Here is a 23,234-nt window from a genome sequence, read left to right as displayed (position 1 = left end):
TATACCTACCTTTTATCCTATATCCTTCTTTTTTACGTGCGAATCTTATTTTTATATTCTCATGCGTCAAAACTTCATTAAATATCGACATTATTTTCGAGAACTTACATAATTTGTTAATTGAATACGGCTATTTTTTAATTGTACATTATTTACGTCGCGTTTCAAGTTCACACAAATTGAATTATCGAACAGACAAATTTAAATTTTGCTCAGGATTTTGTAAATTTTTTTATTGTCAAATAACTACATCATCTACTAACATTTACTAAAACCATCTATACTTTTTACAATAAACACAATGCAAATCAATATATATAATAAATTTAAAATAAATATTTATATTCTATTCTTTTTCTTGTTTGTAAGATAAATGATACGTATTTGCGAATTGTACGAAATCGAATCTCGGAAGTTTTTGGTTTCGTGTTCATCATGGTGGTACACCGCTTACAGGGTACTGGTTGGTATCATGTTCTAACTATGTTGATCCTTTTTCCTTTTCTCACCAAGGTACACACATATAGTCTCCTCCTCGAATCCTAGTTCTTAAGATCATTTAATCTTGCAAAACTTTTGTACTATCATTTCTGAAGGGGATTACTTGATTTTGCTTGTTTTCTGTGTTTCTTTTTCTGGTTTTTATGGTTTAACTGTTTCACTTATCACGCGTGTATATCGCTACATCTTCGTATATATACTCTCACACATGTATGTGTATTATAATATATACGTATCTTTCTCTTTACATATATATCTCTGTTCATGTGTGCGCGCGTGTATTTACGTAATAAGCAATCACGCACATATGCCTTACGTTCTAGAATGAAAGACCACGTAGCAAAACGCGAAGTACTGCCGCACATTCACGTAAAGCGTGTCATGCACCGTTCACACGTACGCATCCCTTACGTGATCTTTGGATTTTTGTGTTAGACTTTCGTAATTCAGACGAACAATCATGTAGCTGTAAAAGCCATAGGAAAATCAAGTGACCTCCAATGTCAAGACGCGTGTCGAGATCATGCAAGACATATAAATAGAATGCTACAATTATTTTCTTGCAATATGCTTTAATTTTCGTTTATTTGTTATATCTATTTTTTTCTTATTTCATCGCATTCATTTCTTTATCAGTTGTTTCATTTATGAATTTTTCTTTGATGTATCCCTTGTTCCTTTATACCTTTGTCATTTCCAACGATTACCTGTGCTTCTTTATCTGTCACTATCCTCGCTATCTCCATCGTTATCGTATTTCAATCTCCCCTTGCGATCATCGTCGTTTACGTCTACGTTGTTATCAAAATGGTCGTTACCATTTCGCTCGTTATTCATCATGAATTTTTCACGACTCTGCGTTCTTCCTTCTTACTTAATGTCTGCTTCATTATTAAAACCCTCATGACCTCACTACTCTCGTTCCGTCCCTCTCGCTCGTTCGACGTGTTAACGCTCTCGATTTGCGATTCTGTATGCGGTTAGATTTATCGCGAGAAAATCAAATCCTTGCAAAGTAAAATCCAGGCGCGCACCGAGAGATCTAAACTACTCGTACAGCGAGGCACACCAGATTTAGAGCCCTTGGACCCATGACAATAGAGACCTACCCCCGTTGAATGAATTCGGCTCTCATCGTCGTTATCTTCGTTTCATTTCGAATAAGTTATCTCCTCTATTTTCGGTTCAATAATTCTTACTCGCTATTATCGATGAATAACGACGATGATAGCCGCCGCGTCTCAAATTACACATGTAAAACCTGATCGAAGGAAACATTAACGATAAAGGCGAGGTAGAACAGATGCAAAATGAAATCCACTCTTACCTTCATCGTCAACGTTTTTTTATAAGATCAAACGACTTAGTTTAGTACCACGTAATTTTTCTAAGTAAATTTTTATCGAGCACTGATTTTCTAATAGTTATCACTCTACGAGATTATAGACTCGATTATATTATCATGTATGAGCGCGCGTCTCTTGACCTAAATATCTGTGCTTAAATAGCCATACGATGTGATTGAATAAGGAAAAATAAAAACCTCGTTTATTGTCAATCGATGTTCAAGTACATTCATTCACGAAATCCACTCATTTTACTTACGTACACAGAGAGGTTTTCGATGTACTCTAATGCGATTTGCTCAAATGAAAACCTTGGCTTTAAAAATAATATCGTTCCCCCATCCCACGATGAATGTAAAGAGACTTAAAATTGACATAGTATATGTATTCCATTGCTGTGCCTTGGCTGACCTTCCGCGGTGGATAAAGCAGAGCCTGCAACAACGGGTGGAGGATTGGAAGCAACGCAACAAGACACTGGTAGATCAGATACACGAGGTGGATCCATACTACGTACCCACCAACGAGTACCGGTTCATAGGCCAAGCCTCGTATGCCGATATTGCAGCAGGACGTACCAATAGTCCAAGCTCGAGAAACTGTAGTCCCTATAGACACCAACGAGAAGTCACTCCTCCTACCATGACCGCACAAGTATTACGACCCACGGTTATGCAAGCTCAAAAGTTGACGATGGAACATCCTCTTTCGTTGGACGAGACACAAATCTCAAAGATGCAGATTCATAAAAATCACGACACGAACATAAATAAACCGCAACAACAAACCGAAACACTCGTGCCAATAACAGATGACCGAAGTACAATCGGTGCAGAAGAATGTCAACAAGCTGTACCCGAAGTCGAATTATCCATGCCACGTCGAGGACGATCGCCTACACGCAAGACAAACTCATCCAAAGCGAAAGATCCCAAAATAATAGCGGATCAAGAAGGAGAAGTCGACAGATGTGATAATCTTGGACCTGGCGCGAATTCCAGGGAAGAAACGCAAACGGAGCCCGCGAAGAACTCTCTAGCACCATGTGAAGAACGAAGAGGACGTTCGCCCAGTCCCATGTGGGTTCCCGGTTCTACTTCCTACGCTGACATCCTCCGTGGATGTATACAGACAACGCAGGTTACTTCTCCTGCGCAACCACCTAGACAAAAAATGGTTTCTTTATCCGAAGAATCTCGACGGAGTCGAATGGAAGTTCCTCGCGTGGAAGAAGTCACGGAACAAGATATCGCAAACGCTAAAAAGTCTCAACAAGTCACAGAGATCCAGCAAATTGTACCGATGCAAGAAATAGAGGCGGGAAACATGCAAATCACAGAGACTTACTGTCAACCTGAAACGGAGAAAGCAGAGGATCAAAATTACACTGAATCTGAACCGACTAATTGGACTGATGAATCTTTGCAAGATTACAATGTGCTGCAACATGTAAAATCTTATGAGAATGTGCCAAGACAACAGCAACCGACGGAGATCTATGAATATATGATACCGGAAACGATGCCGGAATTGGTAGGTTTCATCGGGTCTCATCTCGGAACGTATCCAGTAAGTTCGTACGTTTACGCGCCGTCCAGTCATCATCAGCAAGTACAGCAACTCGATCAAATGAGCTTGAATCCTTATGATAACAGTCCCTTAGCTTACGCGCCAGAACATTACGTTGCGCCAACTGCATATCTTTCGGCATCGGACATTTATCAGCAGGCTCCAATGCAGCAACCCGTTGATGATATGAGACATACAACTGCGATGGTGATGGAAAAGCCTGTTGAAGTGCCAATAGTTAGACAATCTGAAGACGTGAGTGCGACTGAATCTATCGATAAGCCTGAACAGCAAAAATCTGTAAATATCTCAAATGTAGAAACTTCCACAACGAATAAAACAGAAGAAAGGAATACGTCATCACTGAATAATATGGAAACCAAAGGGCAAACCTTTTCGTACGCGCAAATACTTTCGCATGGACTCAGTTCACGTGTTACTTCGACACGCATAGTTAGTGAATCGGCAGCCGTGAATTATCAAAGTAAAGAACGTTCTGATTCGCCAAAAGAGTCACTCGAGTTATCATCTCGCGAGTTGTCACCATTGCAGGAACCGAAATTCAAACAAGAGTCGTCATCATTCGCGGTTACATCTGATGAGCAATCTAAACAATCCAAAGAAAACGATTGGGACACGATGAAGAAACGGGAGGTCAGGAAGAGGCATCAGCACTCGAATGACAAAATTAAACAGACGGATGAGAAAAAATCTCGAAAGCCTATCGATAAATCAAAGGAGAAACAAAAGAACGAAAAATTAACTCCGCCGAAGCAATTGGAAATGCAAGATGAATCGTTTCTCGATAAAATCAGCGATAGCCTGCAAAAAGAGGAAAAACCAGTGCAGCAAGAACAGTCAGTAGTCGATTTAGATACAAATCCATCGCAAGAAAAGAAACGAAGGCAAAAGAAAAAGAAAATGGATAAATCAATAGGAGATGAAATTGACAAAGCCCTTAAAGAGATTGAGGATATGGATAAACAAAAAATAAGATCTCAAAAAGACAAGCTTAAAGAGCAAAATAAGGAAACCAAATCTCGAGATTCTGTTAATGAAACGATAGAAAAATATAACGATGAAATTGATAAAAAACAAAGCAAATCTGGTGAAAAGTCCAAGAAATCAAAAAAATCTAAAGAAGCAACAAGAACAAAAGAAACTATATCTATGGAACACGCCATGTTGCCAAGTACAATCAAAGCAAGCGATAAAAATATTTTAAAAGATGACGTGGAAGATAAAAAAGATACGAAGGATGCAAAAGTCTCAGATTCCAAAAATGAAGAGGAGGTCCAAAAAGATATTACCAAGGAAATATCGAAAGAATTGCAAATCGACAACAATAGCCACATTAATTCTAACAAACTCGACAATGTAACGAAATGTAAGAACAAAATTGATAAAGATACAAAAACAAAAGAACAAAACGGAGAATCTTCAGAAAATAAAATGCAATATCAATCGGATGTTCTAAGTAATAACAAAAAGGATAAAATAAATATAGTCGATGAAAATGTAACAAAAGATGTAAAATTATTAGTTACTCAAAAAATCGAATTGGAAGGTACAAATGAAAAAACAAATACGTCTACAAAAATCGAAAATACAAAAAAACATAAAGATGCTTCAAAAAAAGAAAAGAATAAGACAAAGTCAAAAGAGGTAAAACTGGAAGCTAAAGATAGTAACATAAATCAAGAAAAGTTTAAAATCAGTACTAAAGAAATAATTGAGGACAAATCTTTGAAATCAATTGAACCACTAACTGATATTGAAATAAAAGATTCCGAATCAAAGACACTTAATATTACAAAAATTACTAGCGATGTAAACGAAAGCAAAAAAAGTAAAACCAATCCTCGAAAGAAAGACAAAGCCTCTAAAAATAAAATAAAATCTGAGGCCATAATTGATCCAACATCTGTAATTTCAACAAGCAAAGTTTTGGATGAAATAAATGTAAATGGTGCAGAAAAATATGACGTTGTTCCAAAATCAGAACAAATGATCGATGAAGCTAAAATTGCAGCAGTAATTCAGGAAACTTCAAAAAAAATATTATTGCCTGAAACAATTCGACAAACAGTACAAGAAATTGTACATATTGATAAAAATGATAAAACGTATAATTCAGCTGGAGTTAAAGAAAGCAAAGAAACAGAACATCAAACAAACGCTAAATTAGAAGTTGAAAGTTTCACAACAGAAAATTTAGAGACCGATACAATGGATGAGAAAGAAGCAATTAATAATAATACAAAAATAATTGAAAAAACTAAAAAACCAGAAGTAGAGAAATGTCAGACAAAAACAACGAAACAGAAAAAATCCGAAAAAACAAAGTCTAATGTTCAAGATAAAAGAAAAGAAAATCGTACTGAAATACCGCAGCATGTCGAAAATAAAATTGATAAAAAGAAAGATGAACTTAATATCGAATTTTTAATTGTACCTTCAAAAGAAACTATCATCCAAGAGCAATTTTCGGAAAAAATGAATTTGGCTGAATCACATGTATCAGTGCCTAATAACAGCTGTCTTATTCAATCAAAAACAGACACTGAAAATAACCATGACGTTAAAATAGATCAGGAAGAAGATATAGTACTCGGCCAAGTTAATAAATCAACTGAAAAACCTACAGTACCTGAGACGGATTTGGCTAAACCTACTACAGTAACTAAGAATGTCGAAATTATTTCTTCTACAGAAACACTCCCTAAAGAATCTCAAGTTTCTTCAGAAATAAGTAATATCGTCTCGGACATGGAAGAAAAGTATCGGAATATTAAAAATAAGAAATTTGATCACCATAAAGAAACAATTATAGAAAATAAAGATGTTAAAACCGATATAAACGATAAGAATTCTCTATTAACAGAGGATATTAAAAAATCGAAAGACGTTGCACCCAAGGAAAAAATGTCGAAACGTACGAAGAAAAAAGAATACCTGTCTCCTAAGCATACAGCTGAACAAACGAAACAGTCTTTTTACGATAAGTTCCAAGAGGAAATCGTTTTCAAGGATGATTCAACGAAGAAAGAAGAAACTCCAAAGTTTACAAATCTATCTCTTGCAAAAATTGATAATAATGATAATGAAAAGACGCAAGAATCACCGAAAAAGAATGAAACTGAAATTGATTCTAAAGTTTCAAGTGATTCGGTCGACAAAACTCAAATATATAAAAAATACACAGATGAAACACATAATTTAGAATCCGAACAACCGTCTTCGACAGGGAAGGCTTTGATTATAGAAAAAATGATTACTACCGTAACGACTACTACCAGCGTTCCAGGATCGGTAAAGGTCAAGCCACCCGATGTCAAGTCCGTTAAATCGGTAGAAATAATAGAAAACATACCCCTTCCCAAAATTGTAGGTTCCAAAGTTACCGAGTTAATCACTTTGCGTCCTGAAACTGTAGAGGCTAGTCTTACTACTACTTACGCTAGGGTACCAAATGATTCTCTCGTTAGTATGCAATCGGATCAGGCAGCAATTTCTCAAAAAGTAGGTTTAACTTCCGCGATTTCCACCGAGAACAATGTGATATCCGACAAAACGGCCCTATTCGGTAGCGTACAAGATAGGAGAAGGGTTTGTTCGAGCACTTCAGAAAGTCGCGATATGTCAAAGAAGTCCCCGCCAATAACTCCACCTGAAGAGAAGAAAGGAGAAGCTATTACTCAATTAAATGATATAGAAAGATTAGGAAATCAATTGAAGGTAGAAATTCCTGAAGAAAAACGAGAGAATGATAATAAGAAGGAGAATACTATTATAACAACGACATCAGAAAATATTGCTGTTGACACTATTTTACAAAATGACAATATTATAGAAGGCCAAAATATTGATAATTCAGTTAAAAATAATCATATTATACTAAGTGATGAAACTAGTCAAGCTGATTCAAATATTTTAACTGAGAACGATAAATGTACAAATGAAAATGAAGTCAATGTTGCTAATACAATAGCTAATAATATTCAGGAAAAGGTAGATAGAAAAACAGAATTTGCGATAGAATGCGAAAGTGAAAACACAATCGGAAAAATAAAGAGTAAAGAAATACCTGAAAGTTCGAAAATAAAGAAGAAAATAGTGCCTGAACATTTATTAGATCTTATTAAACCTTATGCGATGGACCGCCATGCTTACAATCATGCAGAAAGTAATTTTCACCGTTATTTTAAAGTTGTTAAAACAGTAAAAAAAGTACAACCTGCTGTTACAGTTCATACAAGACCAGAAAGCATAGAAAGAATCGTACAAGACTCGGTAATGAAACCGATCGATGTTAAATCATCGAACCAAGAAATGAATGAAAGCAATTATAGAAGACATGCTTTTATCGTAGAAGCGCCAAAATATCCGATCACCAGTTTTTACGAATTTGAGTCGCAATGGATTAAAATGAAATTCATGCCTGAAAAATCCGTATCTATTTCTTCTGATGACTCTGAAGTATCTATAAAAACTGCAATACAAAGAGAGGAACAAATTGTTGACGAAAAAGAAGCTGTAAACGTAGTGTCTGACTTTACAAAGGATACAATTGCGATTGTAGAGAAACTTGAAGCAATCGAAACAAATGATAGTGAAGATAAAGATAAAAAATCGAAAGATTTACAACAATCTGTACATTTAGTTTCAGACGATTCTTGGATGAGTATTTTAGATGAACCAATACTGATTGAAGACGATTTTGACGATACATTTAATTCGGAAGAAAATACAATTAATGAAGCGCTAGATACAAAATTGATAGGTGTTGAAAACCAAGATCGAACAAATGAAGTACAGATACAAGGAAAACAATTATCTGAAAATATTTCTGAATTTGTAGAAATTCCATCGTGCAGAGAATCAATTGAAAAAATTCGAGAACCAACTATAACTTTAGTTAGCACATCTGCTAATAATACGCTATTTAATAATAATGTAAAAGATTTAATTAATATTACTAATAATTCAATACCACAATCAGTTACAGAATTAAATGTCTCCGTTGAAATTGAACCATCCATCGAAAAAATCAGTAATAATCAGTTGACAGATGAAGAAATAATAATAGATACAAATATTCAAGAAAACAAAATCGATATAAAAAATAATATTGAAACTGATCAAGAAATTAAAGAAAAACCAGCAAAGGTATCATGTGTACATCTAGAATCTGATGATGCTTGGATGGCTCTTCTTGAGGAAGAAATAATAATTGATGATGATTTTGATGAGTTGGAAACAATAAAAGAGAGCCAAATTAAAAAAAGGGAAGAAGACATTGAAATAAAAGAAGCAAAAACTAAACAACAAATCGAAGAAAAAGAAATAAAAAAGAAAAAATCAATAATTGAAAAACAAGAAGACATGATAGAGCAGAAAGAACCAATTATTGAAGAGCAACAAGAAAAAATTGAAAAAGAAACAATAATTGAAAAACCAGAAGAAATTAAAGAGAAAAATGTAATTGAGAAATATGAAGAAGACATTGAGACAAAAGAACAAAAAACTGAAATTTTAAATGGTACTTCCCTAACAGAAATTGCTGTAAAAGATGAATATCATACTAGCATAAAAGATATTAAAAATGAAACGGTTATGAACGAAAAACAAAGCGATAAAACAAAAAATCAACCAAGGAAAAAGAAAGAGTTAAAACATGTTAAAGTCACAAAAACTAAAGATCAAGCGAAGACTAAAACTGCAAACAAGCAGAGTGACATTAAAACAGACGATTTATCATTACAAAGTAATTTAGAAGAACATAAACTGGAAAATAAAAGTGATTGTAAAACAAAAGAAGCAGAGAAATCTTTGATAGTAGATAAACAACAGGTTGAATCGCACAAAGATAAAGAAGAGTGTGAGAAACGTGAAGAACGTAAGCCGAAATCCAAAAAATCCAAAAAACAAAACCAGAAACCCGAAGTTATTCTTAAAGAGAAATCAGCATTGGTGAAATGTGAGGGTAACTTAAATAAAGATGACAGTATTGTTCTCTCTAAAGCAGAATCAGATGTATTTGAAACATCATCAATTGTGGAAAACCAACAAGAGTCAAAAGATGACATGCCTAAATATGACAGTCGATTAAATCCGAATGCTAAATCATGGGCAGCAATTGTTGGTAAAAAAGGTACAACAGAGACAACTGTTGCTTCGAAAGATGACTTTTTAAACACTCAAATATCCGCTATTACTCAAGATACAAATGATAATGTCACAAATGTTGTAAAACAATCACAAGCGCCGACTGAGTATGATTCATGCGAAATTCCATCAAAAGAAGAAACACTCACAACGCATTTGCTTCCGTTAGAAAATCAAATAAGCAAAAATGTCATCGAAGAATTAAAGGCAACAGTGGTGGATGAAATCAAACCAATCGAGGAGAAATCCACAGAATTGTTGAAACAACTTAAAGAAAGTAATAAATCTTACGCGCAAGTTACAGCCTCCTCCCGAAGAACTTCTCCTCAGATTTCTCAAGAAGAAACGTACTTAGTAAAAACTATTCCATTAAAGATAGATCATTCGGCAATCAATGTAAAGACACCCATTTCAAATGAAATGCACGAAGATTTTATTACAGAGAAATTACAAAGTCCGTTAGAACAAGATAACAAACAAAATGAAATGGCAGTACAGTCTTCTGATTATCAAACAGTTATTACAAACCTCAGTTCCCAAGAAGAATCAATTCCTTGGGTAGAAGAAGTGGAAAAAGAAACAATGGCTATTTCAACTATCTCTGTTGATTCAATCAATACAAAAGATAATGAAACACATATAAAACCAGAAAATACATGGGCTGCAATAGTTGGTAAAAAATCCATAGAATCACCGGAAGTTAATGATATTATTAATCTCGAACAAAATCTTCCTAAGCCAGAACAAAATATAGAACCTCCGCTGCAGGTCCAGATTTGTGTGGAAGAGGCTCCTAAACAAGAACCTATAGAGAATTTAGTTCAGGTAGACGAACAGGGTTTTATAGAATTTGTTAATCGGAAGGAGTTACGCTCTAGACGTTCTAGATCGCGCTCACGAAATGCTAGGCAAGATAAAAGATATGCAAACAAAGAAATAAAAACACTAGATATAAAATCTGAAAATAGTAAAGATATTAAAGCTAAAGAAGAAATTGAAAATAAAATTAAGCAATCTGTGCAAAAAACTGAAAATGAACAGAGAACAGTTAATGAGAATGACGAATTGACAAAGATTATGAAAGAAGAAAATGTCAAATCATCTAACAGCAAAGATAAAGACAAGCAGAAAAATGACTCGAATGAAAACAAAATGCAATTTGCAGAAAATAAAAGTCATGTTGAGAATAAAATTATTCAAGGAACAAAATCCGAACTAAGCACAACACTTAAAGGTAAAAAGACTAAGTCAAAGAATAAAACTGGTAAAGATTATATGAAACAACAATCTGAAGTTAATGAACACAAAGAATTAAAACATATCGAAAAACCGAAAGAAAATAAATCTGCAAATGAAAACAAAACAGAACATAATAAGATCCAATCAGAAAATATTGAAGATCAATCAATAAAAGAAATAGAGTTAATTAAAGATACAGAGCATGCGCAAGAGAATAAATGCAAGAATATAACAGCACTTCCGATTATAGATCAAGACAATACTAGTAAATCTAAAAAGAAGAAAAATAAAAAGGGAAAATTTGTAATTGAACAACTGAGCGAAAATGCTTTTAATATAAACAAAAAGACAGCTATAGCTGAAGATTTAGAAAAGAAAACAGAATTGCCAGTAGAACCAAAATTAGATGAAGTAAAACTTGAAGCAGTTACTATAGATATGACATGTAATATACTTACGTATCCAGAAAATGAAGAAATTCCAGCAGAAAAAATTAAAAAACAAGAAAATATTAAACAAGTTATGATTCCTACAGAAAAGGAAACTACAGAAAAAGAAAGTATTGAACAGAAAATGATAGTTGACGAATCGAAAAATGCAGAGATACGTACAGAATCTCACTTAGAAAAAATAGAAAAAAATATTACGGAAGAAAAAGAAATTCCTAAATTCACAAAAGCAGAAAAACGTAAACAGAAGAAAAAAGTAAAAATTGCCCAGAGCAAATTTACTGATTCATCTAAAGATACTATATGTAATACTATTGAAAACATTAAAATAAAAGAAATCGCATCATCAAAAGATAAAATAGACGATGAGTCAATAATTGAGATACAATCTGTACAAAGAGAAGAAATTGAGAAGCCTTTGGAGAAATTCGAAACTATAGGTGAAACCTCATTTCCACATATAACATCGCTAAAAGACAAACAAAAAGCCAAAAGCAAATCCAAATCGAAAAAAGAAAAACAACAACAAGATGATAAAACTAAGTCTCAAAATTTTACAACTACATTTACTGAGCCTAAGGAAATCGAAACTCTATCCATTGTAGAAAACACTAAAGTAAATTTATCTAAAGGCATAGAAGTATGCGACATTACGCAAATTAAGGAAGAAAATATCAAAGATCAAATATTAAACGATGAATTAGCTGAAATTTTACAATCTCCAAAAAATGTAATTAACAAAGATTTCTCTATTGCCACGGAAACAATTAAGCAAGAAGACATTAAAGAATTAAAAGAAAATGTTCTTGAAGCCAAAGAAGTATCCATTGATATTTTGACAGAAAAAACTGAAATTGACTTGCCTCAAACAAAAGAATCTAACAATATTTGTTTATCTATATCTGACAATGTTTTGAACCTACATGATATTACAATTAACAACGATAGTACCAAAACAGAATCGGTATTGATATCAGATAAAACAAATGATGAAATCGAAACAGAAACTCCAGTTAATTATGTTTGCATGCAAAAGGAGTTACCGTGTGACTCGGTAAATACAGCTATAAAACATTCTCTACCATCAGATAAATTATCTTCAACTGTACAACAATCCTTCGAAGACGAGAATAAATTGAAATGCATTGCAAGTACCGAACAAGAAAATTCTGATATTTTAGTTGAGCCATCCAAAGCTAAAGTCCAGTTCTATATAGCGGACGAGATCTTAGTTCTGAATCCCGATCGACGAAAGCACGTTCCATCAACATCCTTGCTGCAGGAACAATCTACAACTGATTCGTGTATAACTAATTCATGGTTCCTGTCTATTGATGATGGTTTTTGGCCTGACAAACGACCTTATCACGAAGCCGAGCGTGATCATTTCGAGAACTTAGCCTTACATACAAAAAAAAGTCTCTCACATGATAGTAAACATGATTCCGACGATCGTCCCCAAGATCACGACGACGACAATTCGGGTGGTGGTAGCGGTGGTAGTAGGTCATGGGATTCTTGTGGAAACTCATGTTCTTTTCTGGGTACACCTCAGACAGAGCGTATGATAGCCGATCTACCCGGTGGCATATGTAGCTGGAGCGACTATAGCACTTATCTATCGAGCGAGAGCGAGCGGACAATGGATCACAATCTACCACTCGGCACGATCGAGGATCCAACATTACATTCGAGTTTATCTTTGAATAACTCGTTGCCAAACGAAGTCCAGTCATCATCTCCTAGATTCCTGTCATCATCCCCTCCTTCCCAGGATTCGCAGATTGAATCGTGCATGGAATCTCTTGCAAACGTCGAAATAACACCGAGAGAATATCCTGTCTCTTCTTCGAATAGTTTCCAAAGTTCCAATGATCCTAGCACTTGCACCAAATCATCGACCTTTGCCCACCTTCCACAATCCAAACTGCATTTAGGTAAAGAGACGAGGGAGGGATCCGTGCAACGGTGCAGCCCGAACGGGGAGGTGGAGAGAGAGACGGCTAAAGGCGAGGCTGAAAGGATACGCAGGATCCAGGTGCGATCACCGTCACAGCCAGTGCTCGGTCTTGTTCTAGTCAAATTTGAACCAAGTCCGCTGCTATATGTATATATACATCTATATGTATATATACGTGTTGTATTTAGTTATCTGGATTGTCTACCACTGGTTTTTCGCTCTCTCTGTCTCTCATTTTGTAAAACGACTACGTTTTCTTTTACTTGTTCGATACTGAATCCAATGTGTGTGATTTTCTTGTGTCGTCTATTACAACCCATACATACATAAATATATCGTTACTGCTGCTCTCCCTACTCGCTATTATCGAATTATTATCATTGTTGTAAACTTGTCCTAATCTCACAAAACATTTTAATTTTTTACGAATACATTTAACAAAATGAAATCAATTAGTACAATATGTTATACGCATGAAATAGCGATAATATAATCTTCCTTTTAAAATACAGTTTGTAGTACTTGCATGTTTATTCCGCTTATAAATATGTGCTTTTTGTGTATATATATATATATATATATATATATATATATATATATATTATTACTTAAATAGCCTATATATATTACGCTTATTAAATATCAATATACATACATATATATCTACATAATTTGTAATATATTGATAAATGAGCGATAATATCAAATATCAACGAAATAATTTACGCAGAATAATTGAAAATCAATAGCTCATGGAAAATATAAATTAATACGCAGTGTTTCTGATTTTTTTTACTTTTGGTTGCTGGCAACTTTACGTGACAGGTCTTTGCATTCGGACTGCTTAATGAGATATCCTGAAATGTACTGACAATTTGCATGATGACGATTTACCTCTTTATACATAGCAACGAGTGTTTGTTCATCTTTTCATAACAGAACTGAAGGAGTTGTCTTCATCAATGTGCTTTCATTGTATTTTGCAGTATGCCATTTTATAACATCAGATAACATCTTTTTTTTACAGGTTTTAAGAGTTTTCATTTAATAGGATTAATATTCAGCGTGAAAATTGATTGAATTCCGTCGTGTGCACGGCATGATTGAAGTAGTGATAAATCTCATAATCGACGATAAAATTGCTAATGATCGTTTATGTTTTAGGACGTCGAAGAAGGCTTCGCTTCTTTACAAGCAAGACTTTCGAATCTCGAAGGAACGATGAGCTATTTGCCTCGAGATAGTATAGAGTCTATGCTTTCATCTCTTATGGTAAGAATGTTAAATAAATGAGAAAAAATTGTATATCTATATAATCATTAAAAATTTATAATAAAATTAAAGCAAGTTAAAAAATAAGAAAATTTCTATTAAATTCGTGTTATCATTCTAGTAGATTAATTTTCTTGTACAGAAAAATATATCGGAAAAGATGATTCAAAAAATTCTCTCTAACTTCTTTAGACTATATTAATGGAGCTTCGCGCCTATGATGAGGATGCTACGCAACTTCAAAAGCGATTACAAGAAATTCCTGCCGATATTGAATCACAAAAACTCTCGGTAGCTTTAACGGGAATTCATACACGCGTCGCTTCCCTTCTCGATCAAGCAGAACAAGGAAGGACAGCTCTGGAACAAGCACGAGAAAGCCGAGAGAAACGTGGCCAAGAGATTCATACTTATAAATTATTCCTCGAAGAGACTGATACTTGGTTAAGAAATGTCATATCAAAATTGCATGAGCAACATTCAATTAATACCAGCAAGGTATGCTGTTTTAATATAAATTTTTTTAATAAAAAATTATTTGAAGATATTTTATTTTTTGCGCTATATTAAATCTGCTATTTTGGACTTTTATATTTTATATTCAACAATTTTAAAAACTTTGAAAAATGATTAAATTAGATACGTATTCTTTTTCTTAAAAAAATCAAATGTTAATCCTTATTTCTAATTATAAATCAATAGTTTTATATTAGACATATACTATAAGCATCGGTTTAACGTGATCGAGAGTTAATTTGATTAAGTAATTGTATAATACGCGTTATTCATTGCACGCAAAATAATGCCGATTTTTTTATTTATCATAACGGGCAGGCTTTACAGGAAGAATTAACGAGTCGTGCAGGTCAAGTCTCAGAACTCGAATCATTGCCGGAAGTGAGCGCGCTAGCGATAGCGTTGAAAGAAGCCCTCTTGGACGTAATTGACCGTCTCCAACGAAAGCAGCAGGTATCCAACGCTTCGGGGGCTTTCGCAAATATCACTACTCTTCATGGTGGCTCGGTTGCTTAAAGCGATAATACAAAGAATTCGGAAAAATAAATCTTTAATTTTTGGAACTTGCCAAAGCTTCGCTATACTGGGAATAGAAAATAAAAAGCTTGCAACTTGCGATTATTACAAAGCTGATAAGCTTTGTAGAGCGGATAAAAAATTATAAGTAACGAATAAAATTAATTGATAGTCATATGTAAAATTTAATGTTTCCTGTTTTCATGTAAATGATTCGTAAATCTGCATCAAAACTATTTAGTCTCTTGAGTCTCTAAGAGTCTGAAATAGTGCCTTTGAATTTGGATAGTCATTCCGGAAACAACGTGTAATATATGTCAATTAGATGATAATGAACGCTTTGTAATAAGCGGCAATAAATATAATGCAACTGTCGGCAATAGACATTCTAGTCAAGGTTAATAAAATTACAATTTCACTTTTGCATGCTTATATGAATATAAATCGTTTAATTGTACAAAACATTATTTTGAAAATATTTTTTTTCTTTTATCTTGACCATCGTTGCTACAAACACATGCGCTTCTCATCATGCACATCGTTTCACTATAGATATCATGCACCGTACGTTACTTATTAGTTCATTGTACATTAATTGTATCATGTGATTATTATGTATTTTCGTTTATCTTAAGGTGATGGATGTAATATAGGCATTGCATGTAATCAAGGAATGTTAATACATTGCTGTAATATTTCATGTAATTAAAGAAAATTCTCATTAATACCTGTCCCTCTTCCTTTTATTGTACGTTAACTATGATAGTTATATATCATATTTAGTCCGGCATAAATAATGTAAATAATATCGCGTAAATAATAATTTCTAAGTATGTATATATACGACATACTGATAGATAAAACCGTTAAACTAAACTGTTTTAAAATGTGTGCATATATTATTCATATTATTTTTATATGATTGAATATTATTCATATTATTTTCATATTAATTTTCAAATCATCTAATTGCAATGTGTCAATACGTGTGATAATTAACTTTATTTATTATTATAAAAAAATAATTGAATTTTTTTCTACGTTACAGTAGAAAAAGTTAGTTTATGTATAGTTATGTGTAATTTAATTATCACAAGCTATAACATGTTGCAAATAGTTTCTTATAACAAAAATTAGATAGAAGTATTATCAGAAATAATTTGTGTTAGATAAACGATTATTATCCATTATTACTCTACTAATTAAATAAATTCCAGTTTGAGTATTACCTTGTTTCAGTTTCTGTTTTAATCAGTTTAACAAAAAGAAAAAAATAAACCTAATGTTTCATTTATTTTTCACAATTAAAATAATTAACAATAATTTTAAATATAAGAACGTATTCATTAGTTCGAAACATATACAGAAATAGATACAAATACCTTTACAATAAATATCTAAACTATAATGCTGCAAATATTTATATTAGTGTATTATTTCAACAAAATTGTTATCCTCGTAGGAGATCTGTGATGAGGAAGCTCAAGCTGACGATGAATCGACAGAGAGAGATAATGCTACTTTGGATGAAGCACCCTCAATTCATTCCTCCATAGAAGGCGGTCCGCCATCTTTGGCTGACGTTTCTTTACAAACAGGTCAAAGTTTACTAATCGACGACGTTGTCGAAAGGAAAGCACAACTCACAAAACAGACGTCTACAACGCAGATGCCGCCGTCAACCATGTGCCATTCTCTCACCACGCAGACATCACAAGATTTATTGCCGAGCGAAAGTGCTCAAACGCAGGAAGCTATAAAGGTTTTAAAGACTACAACGGGCGATCATGATGTAATCGAAATAGCGACCAAATACGTACCGTCTAGTTCTAGTCAAGAAATAGCGCGTCGGGAACAATCCAGCATTCTGTCCAGCGAAGATATCGTTGTCGATATGAAGTATCAAGACGCGAAGAAGACCGATAGTGCAACGAGCGAGCTAAACATTGTCCACGCTGCGCCACAATCGTTTGAGACGATTCTGGTCGAACCAGACGACATCACTACCGAGGTAGTTGTCGACGCTGATGGCACCAAGAGGATAATCGTAAGAAAGTTACGACGTACTACAGTCACCAGCAGGCAAACCACACAACAGCGCATGTCCACGATGTCGACAGCAGTCGGAGATACGCCAACGATGATGCAAGCTTTCTCAGAAGCTGCGATGAGAGATCAACAAGTCACCATGACCAGGACAAGACCAGATGGTACCATCGAGACTACGACAAGACAGATTTACGGCGGCAAAGTTACTACAAGCGCGCCCGTCGAAAGTATCAATGTGGAGGAATACGAATCCGAACCCCGTTACACGCGCATGGTGACGCAAGGTCAGATAGGAGATATCAGCTGTCAGCCTGTCGAGGAGGAGATACTGATGGAGGGCGGTGAGTATCAAACGAGGACATCAAGCGTTCATGCTGTGGTGCAACAAGTCACAAGACGGGTGATCAAGCGAACGCGTAAAATCATCCGAAAAGTTACTATCGTAGATGGTAAAGAGACCACTACTGAAGAGGTAATCGAAGAGCCTGAAGAAGTAGAAATAGATGAGCAGGATATACCGCATATCAGCATTAACGTAGTTAAGAGCGAAGATCAAAAGACTTTCCCAACGGAAAAGGCAATAGAGCAACGGGAAGCAGCGACATCAGAGATGTCAATGGGATCTTCTATCTCTGAAACTCCGATGCAAGGACCATTTTTTGGACCATTTGCTAAAGATATAACGAGCGTATGTCGAGATAAAGCAGAGGAGATCACAAAAACTTCGGTAACCATTGCGGAAAAAGATGAAATCTTGAAAACCAAAACACTGGATATTGAAAATCACAAAAAAGAAACTACATTGTTAGAAGAACCTATGATAAAAATAGCAGACTTTACAACGGACACAGCTGATTCTAAGATAAAATTAACGGATTCTACACAAACTTCAGTGCTCTCTTCTTTGAAAAAGCACGTAACACAAGAAGAAAATTTGGCTAGCATTCAAGCTGATGAAGGTATTTCTACTGTACAAAGTGATGAAAATGTAGCACGAACAGAAATTAAATCGCAAATGATAGACAAACAAGAATACAAGCACTTTCCTACCGAGGTAAATGGCACAAGTACATTTGCGATCGATAATCAAGCGCTAATCGATGCTGAACGATCTACCGTTTTGCAGACTCCTGTTGAAGATGTTGCAACGATACAATCGGAATCTGTAAAATCTCCATTAGAGCCGGCCGTAACAGATGATGAACCAGTGGTCACCAAGGCTACTTGTAAGTCTGACGATGCACCAGTAAAGAACGAAACACTCAGTATCGAACTAGAAAATGGCACGGTAGAAGTAGAGACGCACCATGGTGATAGCAGCACTGTAGAAGCAGATAAAAATATCGATATATCGAATGTTGTATTAGAGAAAGAGTATGATGAGAAAGAAGAATCGAAAAGAAAGGTCTCTCTCGAATCATCCAAAGAAGTTACAACCTCAACATCACTTCAAAAATTGGAGCTAGGAAACGGATCGATTAGTTTAACAAGTAAGCTAGATATTTCTGAGTCTGACAAAAATGCGGAAAAACCTACTTCAAAATTGAAAGATGCGGAAATATTTTCCAAAGAACGGCAAATATTACCAGAATTGTTCATAAGCGAGGAAAAAGATAACTCTAGGGATGAAGCATTCAAACCAGAATACAAACCGATGTTTCATAAGGTTGAAATATCTCTGTCGGTACGTAAAGAAGATGAAGAAGTGGAACCATTGGTTTCCATCAAAACTCAGGCAGAACGGCCCGAAATTGCCCCGTATAGCATCGTTAAAGAAGATGTAGATATCAATCTTCCAGCGGACAAGGAAACAACAGAAGTGATACACGATAAAATTGTGCAGACCACCGCCTTTCTCACTGCTGAAAAAGAAACAGAAACCTTACAATTAAATACTGCAGAAAAAGAAGTCGATGTTTACATCGAATCGCCAGAAAAGAGTAAATCGGATACTACAAGTCATAAAAGTAGGAAAAAGAAACGGCACAAGGATAAATCAGAATCCTTGGAAAAACCAGCAGAAACAGACTCTAGCACTTCCATTGCTACATCAATTGCCGAATCTATGGAGATCAATATTCCATCATCTGATTCGTCCAAACATGCTAGTGAGCAACCACAACCGGACGTCGCAGATATTATCAAGTCCGAATCTTCTCTAAGCTTAGACGATAGCATTGTGGCAGAGATCGAAGGATATCAACCGGACGATAAAACTATGGATGAATTGTCGATCGCGCTGGAAAATGAAGACGGCATAAAGAAGAAAAGGAAAAAGAAGAAAAAGCAAAAGGTTCGACCACTTCGAGATGAAGATTTGACTTATATGCCCAAGACTAGTAGCGACGATGCGGCGTTCACAGACAATAGTCTTCCTTTAGAAATTTCTGAAGTAAAAGAAATGACCGCAAAGAATAAGACAGAAGAGGACATCACGATACAAGAAGATGATCAAATTATAGAAGAGGAGAAAATTAAAGAAGATACAATAAAGCCAGAAGATGAGGCAAAAGAAACTAAAGTCGAAACAATACAACAAGAAAGTAAACGCGAAACTATATTAGATGACGCGAATACTCAAACAGCTATAGAAACGTGTGATGTATCGACTTCGCTTACTCCAAAAGAAGAAGAAAGTTTCTCTACGTTCATACAAACCTCTCCTGAGCCGGTACCGATCACTTTGGAAGAAGAAATACAAACGGCTAAAACTGAAGAGACTCATATGGAAACGCAAACATTTTTAGAACCCGGGCTTGATTTCAGCGCGCAAACTATCGCGGAAGAAACACCGGAAGTTGAAGATTCAGGTGTACAAACTATGACACCCACGGCGACGCCAATGGAAGAGTTCGCTATTCAAACTAGTCCAATAGAAGATATCATTCCTGCCTCAGTAGAAACGGAAGATTCTCAAGCACAGACGACTGAAATTGATGTTCACTCCACGGAAATACAAACTTCACCTGTTGAATTATCTCCAATGATAGCAACAGAAACTCAAACAGCAATAAATACTGTAACAGAGGTCGAGCAACAGACTACTCCACCACTAGTGGTAGAGAAAATTATTGTGCAAGAAATTTCTGTTCAAACGTTATCTGAAGTGCCAGAATCTTTCGAAAGAGATATGCAAACAAGTGCCCCGATTAGTCCAGAACAACCAGATGTTTCGCATACAGATACTCAAACAATCGCAGAGCCAGAAGTTCTTGCTGAAACAACGGAAACACAAACGACGCCTGAAGAGAGTCCTCGAAAAGTGGAATTACAGGAATCTGAAATGCAAACAAAATCGCCTGAGCAAACCAAAGAGACTATGATGCAAACAAGTCCAACTATAGTTAGTCCGGAACCTATACAAGTGTGCGAAGAATCTGCTCAAACTAGCATTGAAGATGTGAAACAAACTACAGAGGAAGAATCACAGACATCAGAAATCAGTCCAAAGAAAACTGAAACTTCTGATAGTTCAATGCAAATAAAAGCAGAAGAATTGATACCACAAATTGAAGAAAGTGTACAAAATATTCTCGAAGTATGTGAGATCAGCACACAAACATCACCAAAAGAAGAGAAACAACCAACTGAGACAATCTCAGTATCTCAACAGACAACATACGTTCCTACTCATACTGTTGAAGTATCTACGGAAGATTTTAAAACGGGAATAGTTGAAACAGAAGATCTGAGCAAAGTATCCGTTCCAATTACCTTAGAAGAGATAAAGAAGAAAGAGAAAATAGATTTAGAAAAAACTCCAGCAGCACCTGATGTACAAGTACCAAAAATTGTGAAACCCGTAGAGGAAATAAAAGAAGTAGAAATTGTGAATAAGCTGATATCAGAGATTCCTACAACGGTCCTAGAAAATATCGTACAGATGAATGCTCCCGTCGAAAAAGAAACAAAACATGAATTTTCTGAAGTATCTATGATGGTAGAACGTCCAAAACCGATGGAAACTATTACAAAAGAATCTACACCATCTTCCATGTCAGAAAAGGATAATACTTCGGATACGTCGTTTGAAATCCATGTTCACGCGACTATAGAACTATCCGCCAGTGATACGCTCGATAGTGTTGCATCTGTTAGCAAGGAAACGACCGATACTTCGCAAGATACTACGATTGCCGAAGATCTCAAAAACGACATAATCGCGGAACATGATAATAAAGTATCGAAACGGCAAAAAAGAAAGAGAAAGCATAAAACCATCACTGTATCGAGCAAAGACAAATCAGAGCTTGAACCCGCATTTAGACAATCCATAGAATCTCAAGATACTGTCGCGAAACTGTCTTACTGCGATGTTGCCAAACAGCATACCAGCAGACAATCTTCGATGGGAAGTGACGATATATTGGAGGAAACGGCATCCGAATATCCTTCTCAGATAACATCTCAGATCGAACCAGATGTGAAATTGGAAGACACCGCATTAAAAACTATGATAGAAAAAATAAATCGACGTGAAGAAGGCATTCAAGAAATACCTTTAGATATTTCAACTACCTCGGAAGTAGTACCTGCATCGATGAGTGATCCATCTGTAATCGATTCGAATTACATTCCAGAAACAATAGTACCTGAAGTAGCAACAATGCGAAAAACATTTGCGCTTAGTAGACCGATGGTAGAACCATTGTTAATGTCGTCAGATCAAAAACCGTTCATATCTACGCAATTATCACCCGAACCAATGGATACTACTGAAGAGCCGCTGACGCCCATAGAAATCGAGCAACCTATTCTAAATAAAGAAAATATTAAACCATTGCGAACGGAAATGAAGACGTACGCCGAAGTAATATCTGAAACACCAGCAAAAATATATGAAAAGAAAGAACCGCAATTGTGGAAAGAACCCGTTATCCAAGTATCGTCTCCTCAGGCATTATCTGCGGCTTTCCTTTTAAAGGAATCTTTGGGATATAGCGCTAAACCGCAACATCAGGGAACGCAAACGATGCAAGCAGCTAAAATAATAACTGACCGAGTAAAGAATCTACAGAATACCAACGAATCGAGTCATTTAGGTAATATCTTGCATATCGCGCATCTAGAAGAAGTTACCACAGAAAGACTCGCGGAAGAACGCTCGTCGGATGTTCGCAGAGAACTGGCGCAATTAAAACATGCTGTTCAAGAGAATGATGTCATAGTTGTCGAAGAAACTCTCGTTACCGTTGTCGAAACAATCTCGACTTGGTTAGAAACCATTGAATATCGAATCTTCCTAAACAGAGAATGTCCGACTGGACCTTCTGACGAGGACGCCAAAATGTTTATTGAATTGAAAGATGAGGTGAATAATGTAGAAGAAAGTGTCCGTGAGCTCGATAATATTTGGAAGCAATTAGAGCCAAGCTATCCGAAAGAGGAACGGGAGAAATTACGAGAATGTGTAGATGCCCTTGAGCATCAGGTGAAAATTATCGAGCATGTTACTACTGACGGAGAGAAACACGCTAATAGGCAATTTGCAAGATGGGATGAATTTCTAAATAGCATTAATAACGTATATAGGTAAGATACTACATAAAAATATTAATAAATAGTATTTATTTAATAAATTTTTATAGTGTATCTTTTAGTATATTTCACTAAAACCAAAAATAAAAGTAGAAGTGATAAAAAATAAAC

The 23,234-nt window shown here is 35.3% G+C and overlaps 1 protein-coding gene across 6 annotated transcripts in view; it reads left to right on the top strand.

Moving 5' to 3' along the window:
- The window catches only part of LOC108746602 (nesprin-1), a 100,672-nt gene that overhangs the window by 57,368 nt on the left and 20,070 nt on the right, over positions 1-23,234 (top strand). For 3 of the 6 annotated variants that reach the window (XM_018483465.1, XM_018483468.1, XM_018483467.1), the window contains 5 exons: positions 2,277-13,310; positions 14,397-14,504; positions 14,697-15,002; positions 15,339-15,473; positions 16,999-23,117. In XM_018483465.1, the coding sequence (XP_018338967.1) occupies positions 2,277-13,310; positions 14,397-14,504; positions 14,697-15,002; positions 15,339-15,473; positions 16,999-23,117 (17,702 nt within the window). Of the gene's footprint in view, positions 1-1,485; positions 1,802-2,276; positions 13,311-14,396; positions 14,505-14,696; positions 15,003-15,338; positions 15,474-16,998; positions 23,118-23,234 lie in introns of those variants that run through there. The other 3 variants (XM_018483469.1, XM_018483470.1, XM_018483466.1) reach the window with 2 other exon arrangements.

The sequence above is a fragment of the Trachymyrmex septentrionalis genome, unplaced genomic scaffold (genome assembly GCF_001594115.1).
Source record: "Trachymyrmex septentrionalis isolate Tsep2-gDNA-1 unplaced genomic scaffold, Tsep1.0 scaffold182, whole genome shotgun sequence".
In the NCBI taxonomy this organism is placed as follows: Eukaryota; Metazoa; Arthropoda; class Insecta; order Hymenoptera; family Formicidae; genus Trachymyrmex; species Trachymyrmex septentrionalis.
The sequence above is the reverse complement of the archived record's forward strand: the minus strand, read 5'-3'. Positions and strand labels throughout refer to the sequence as shown.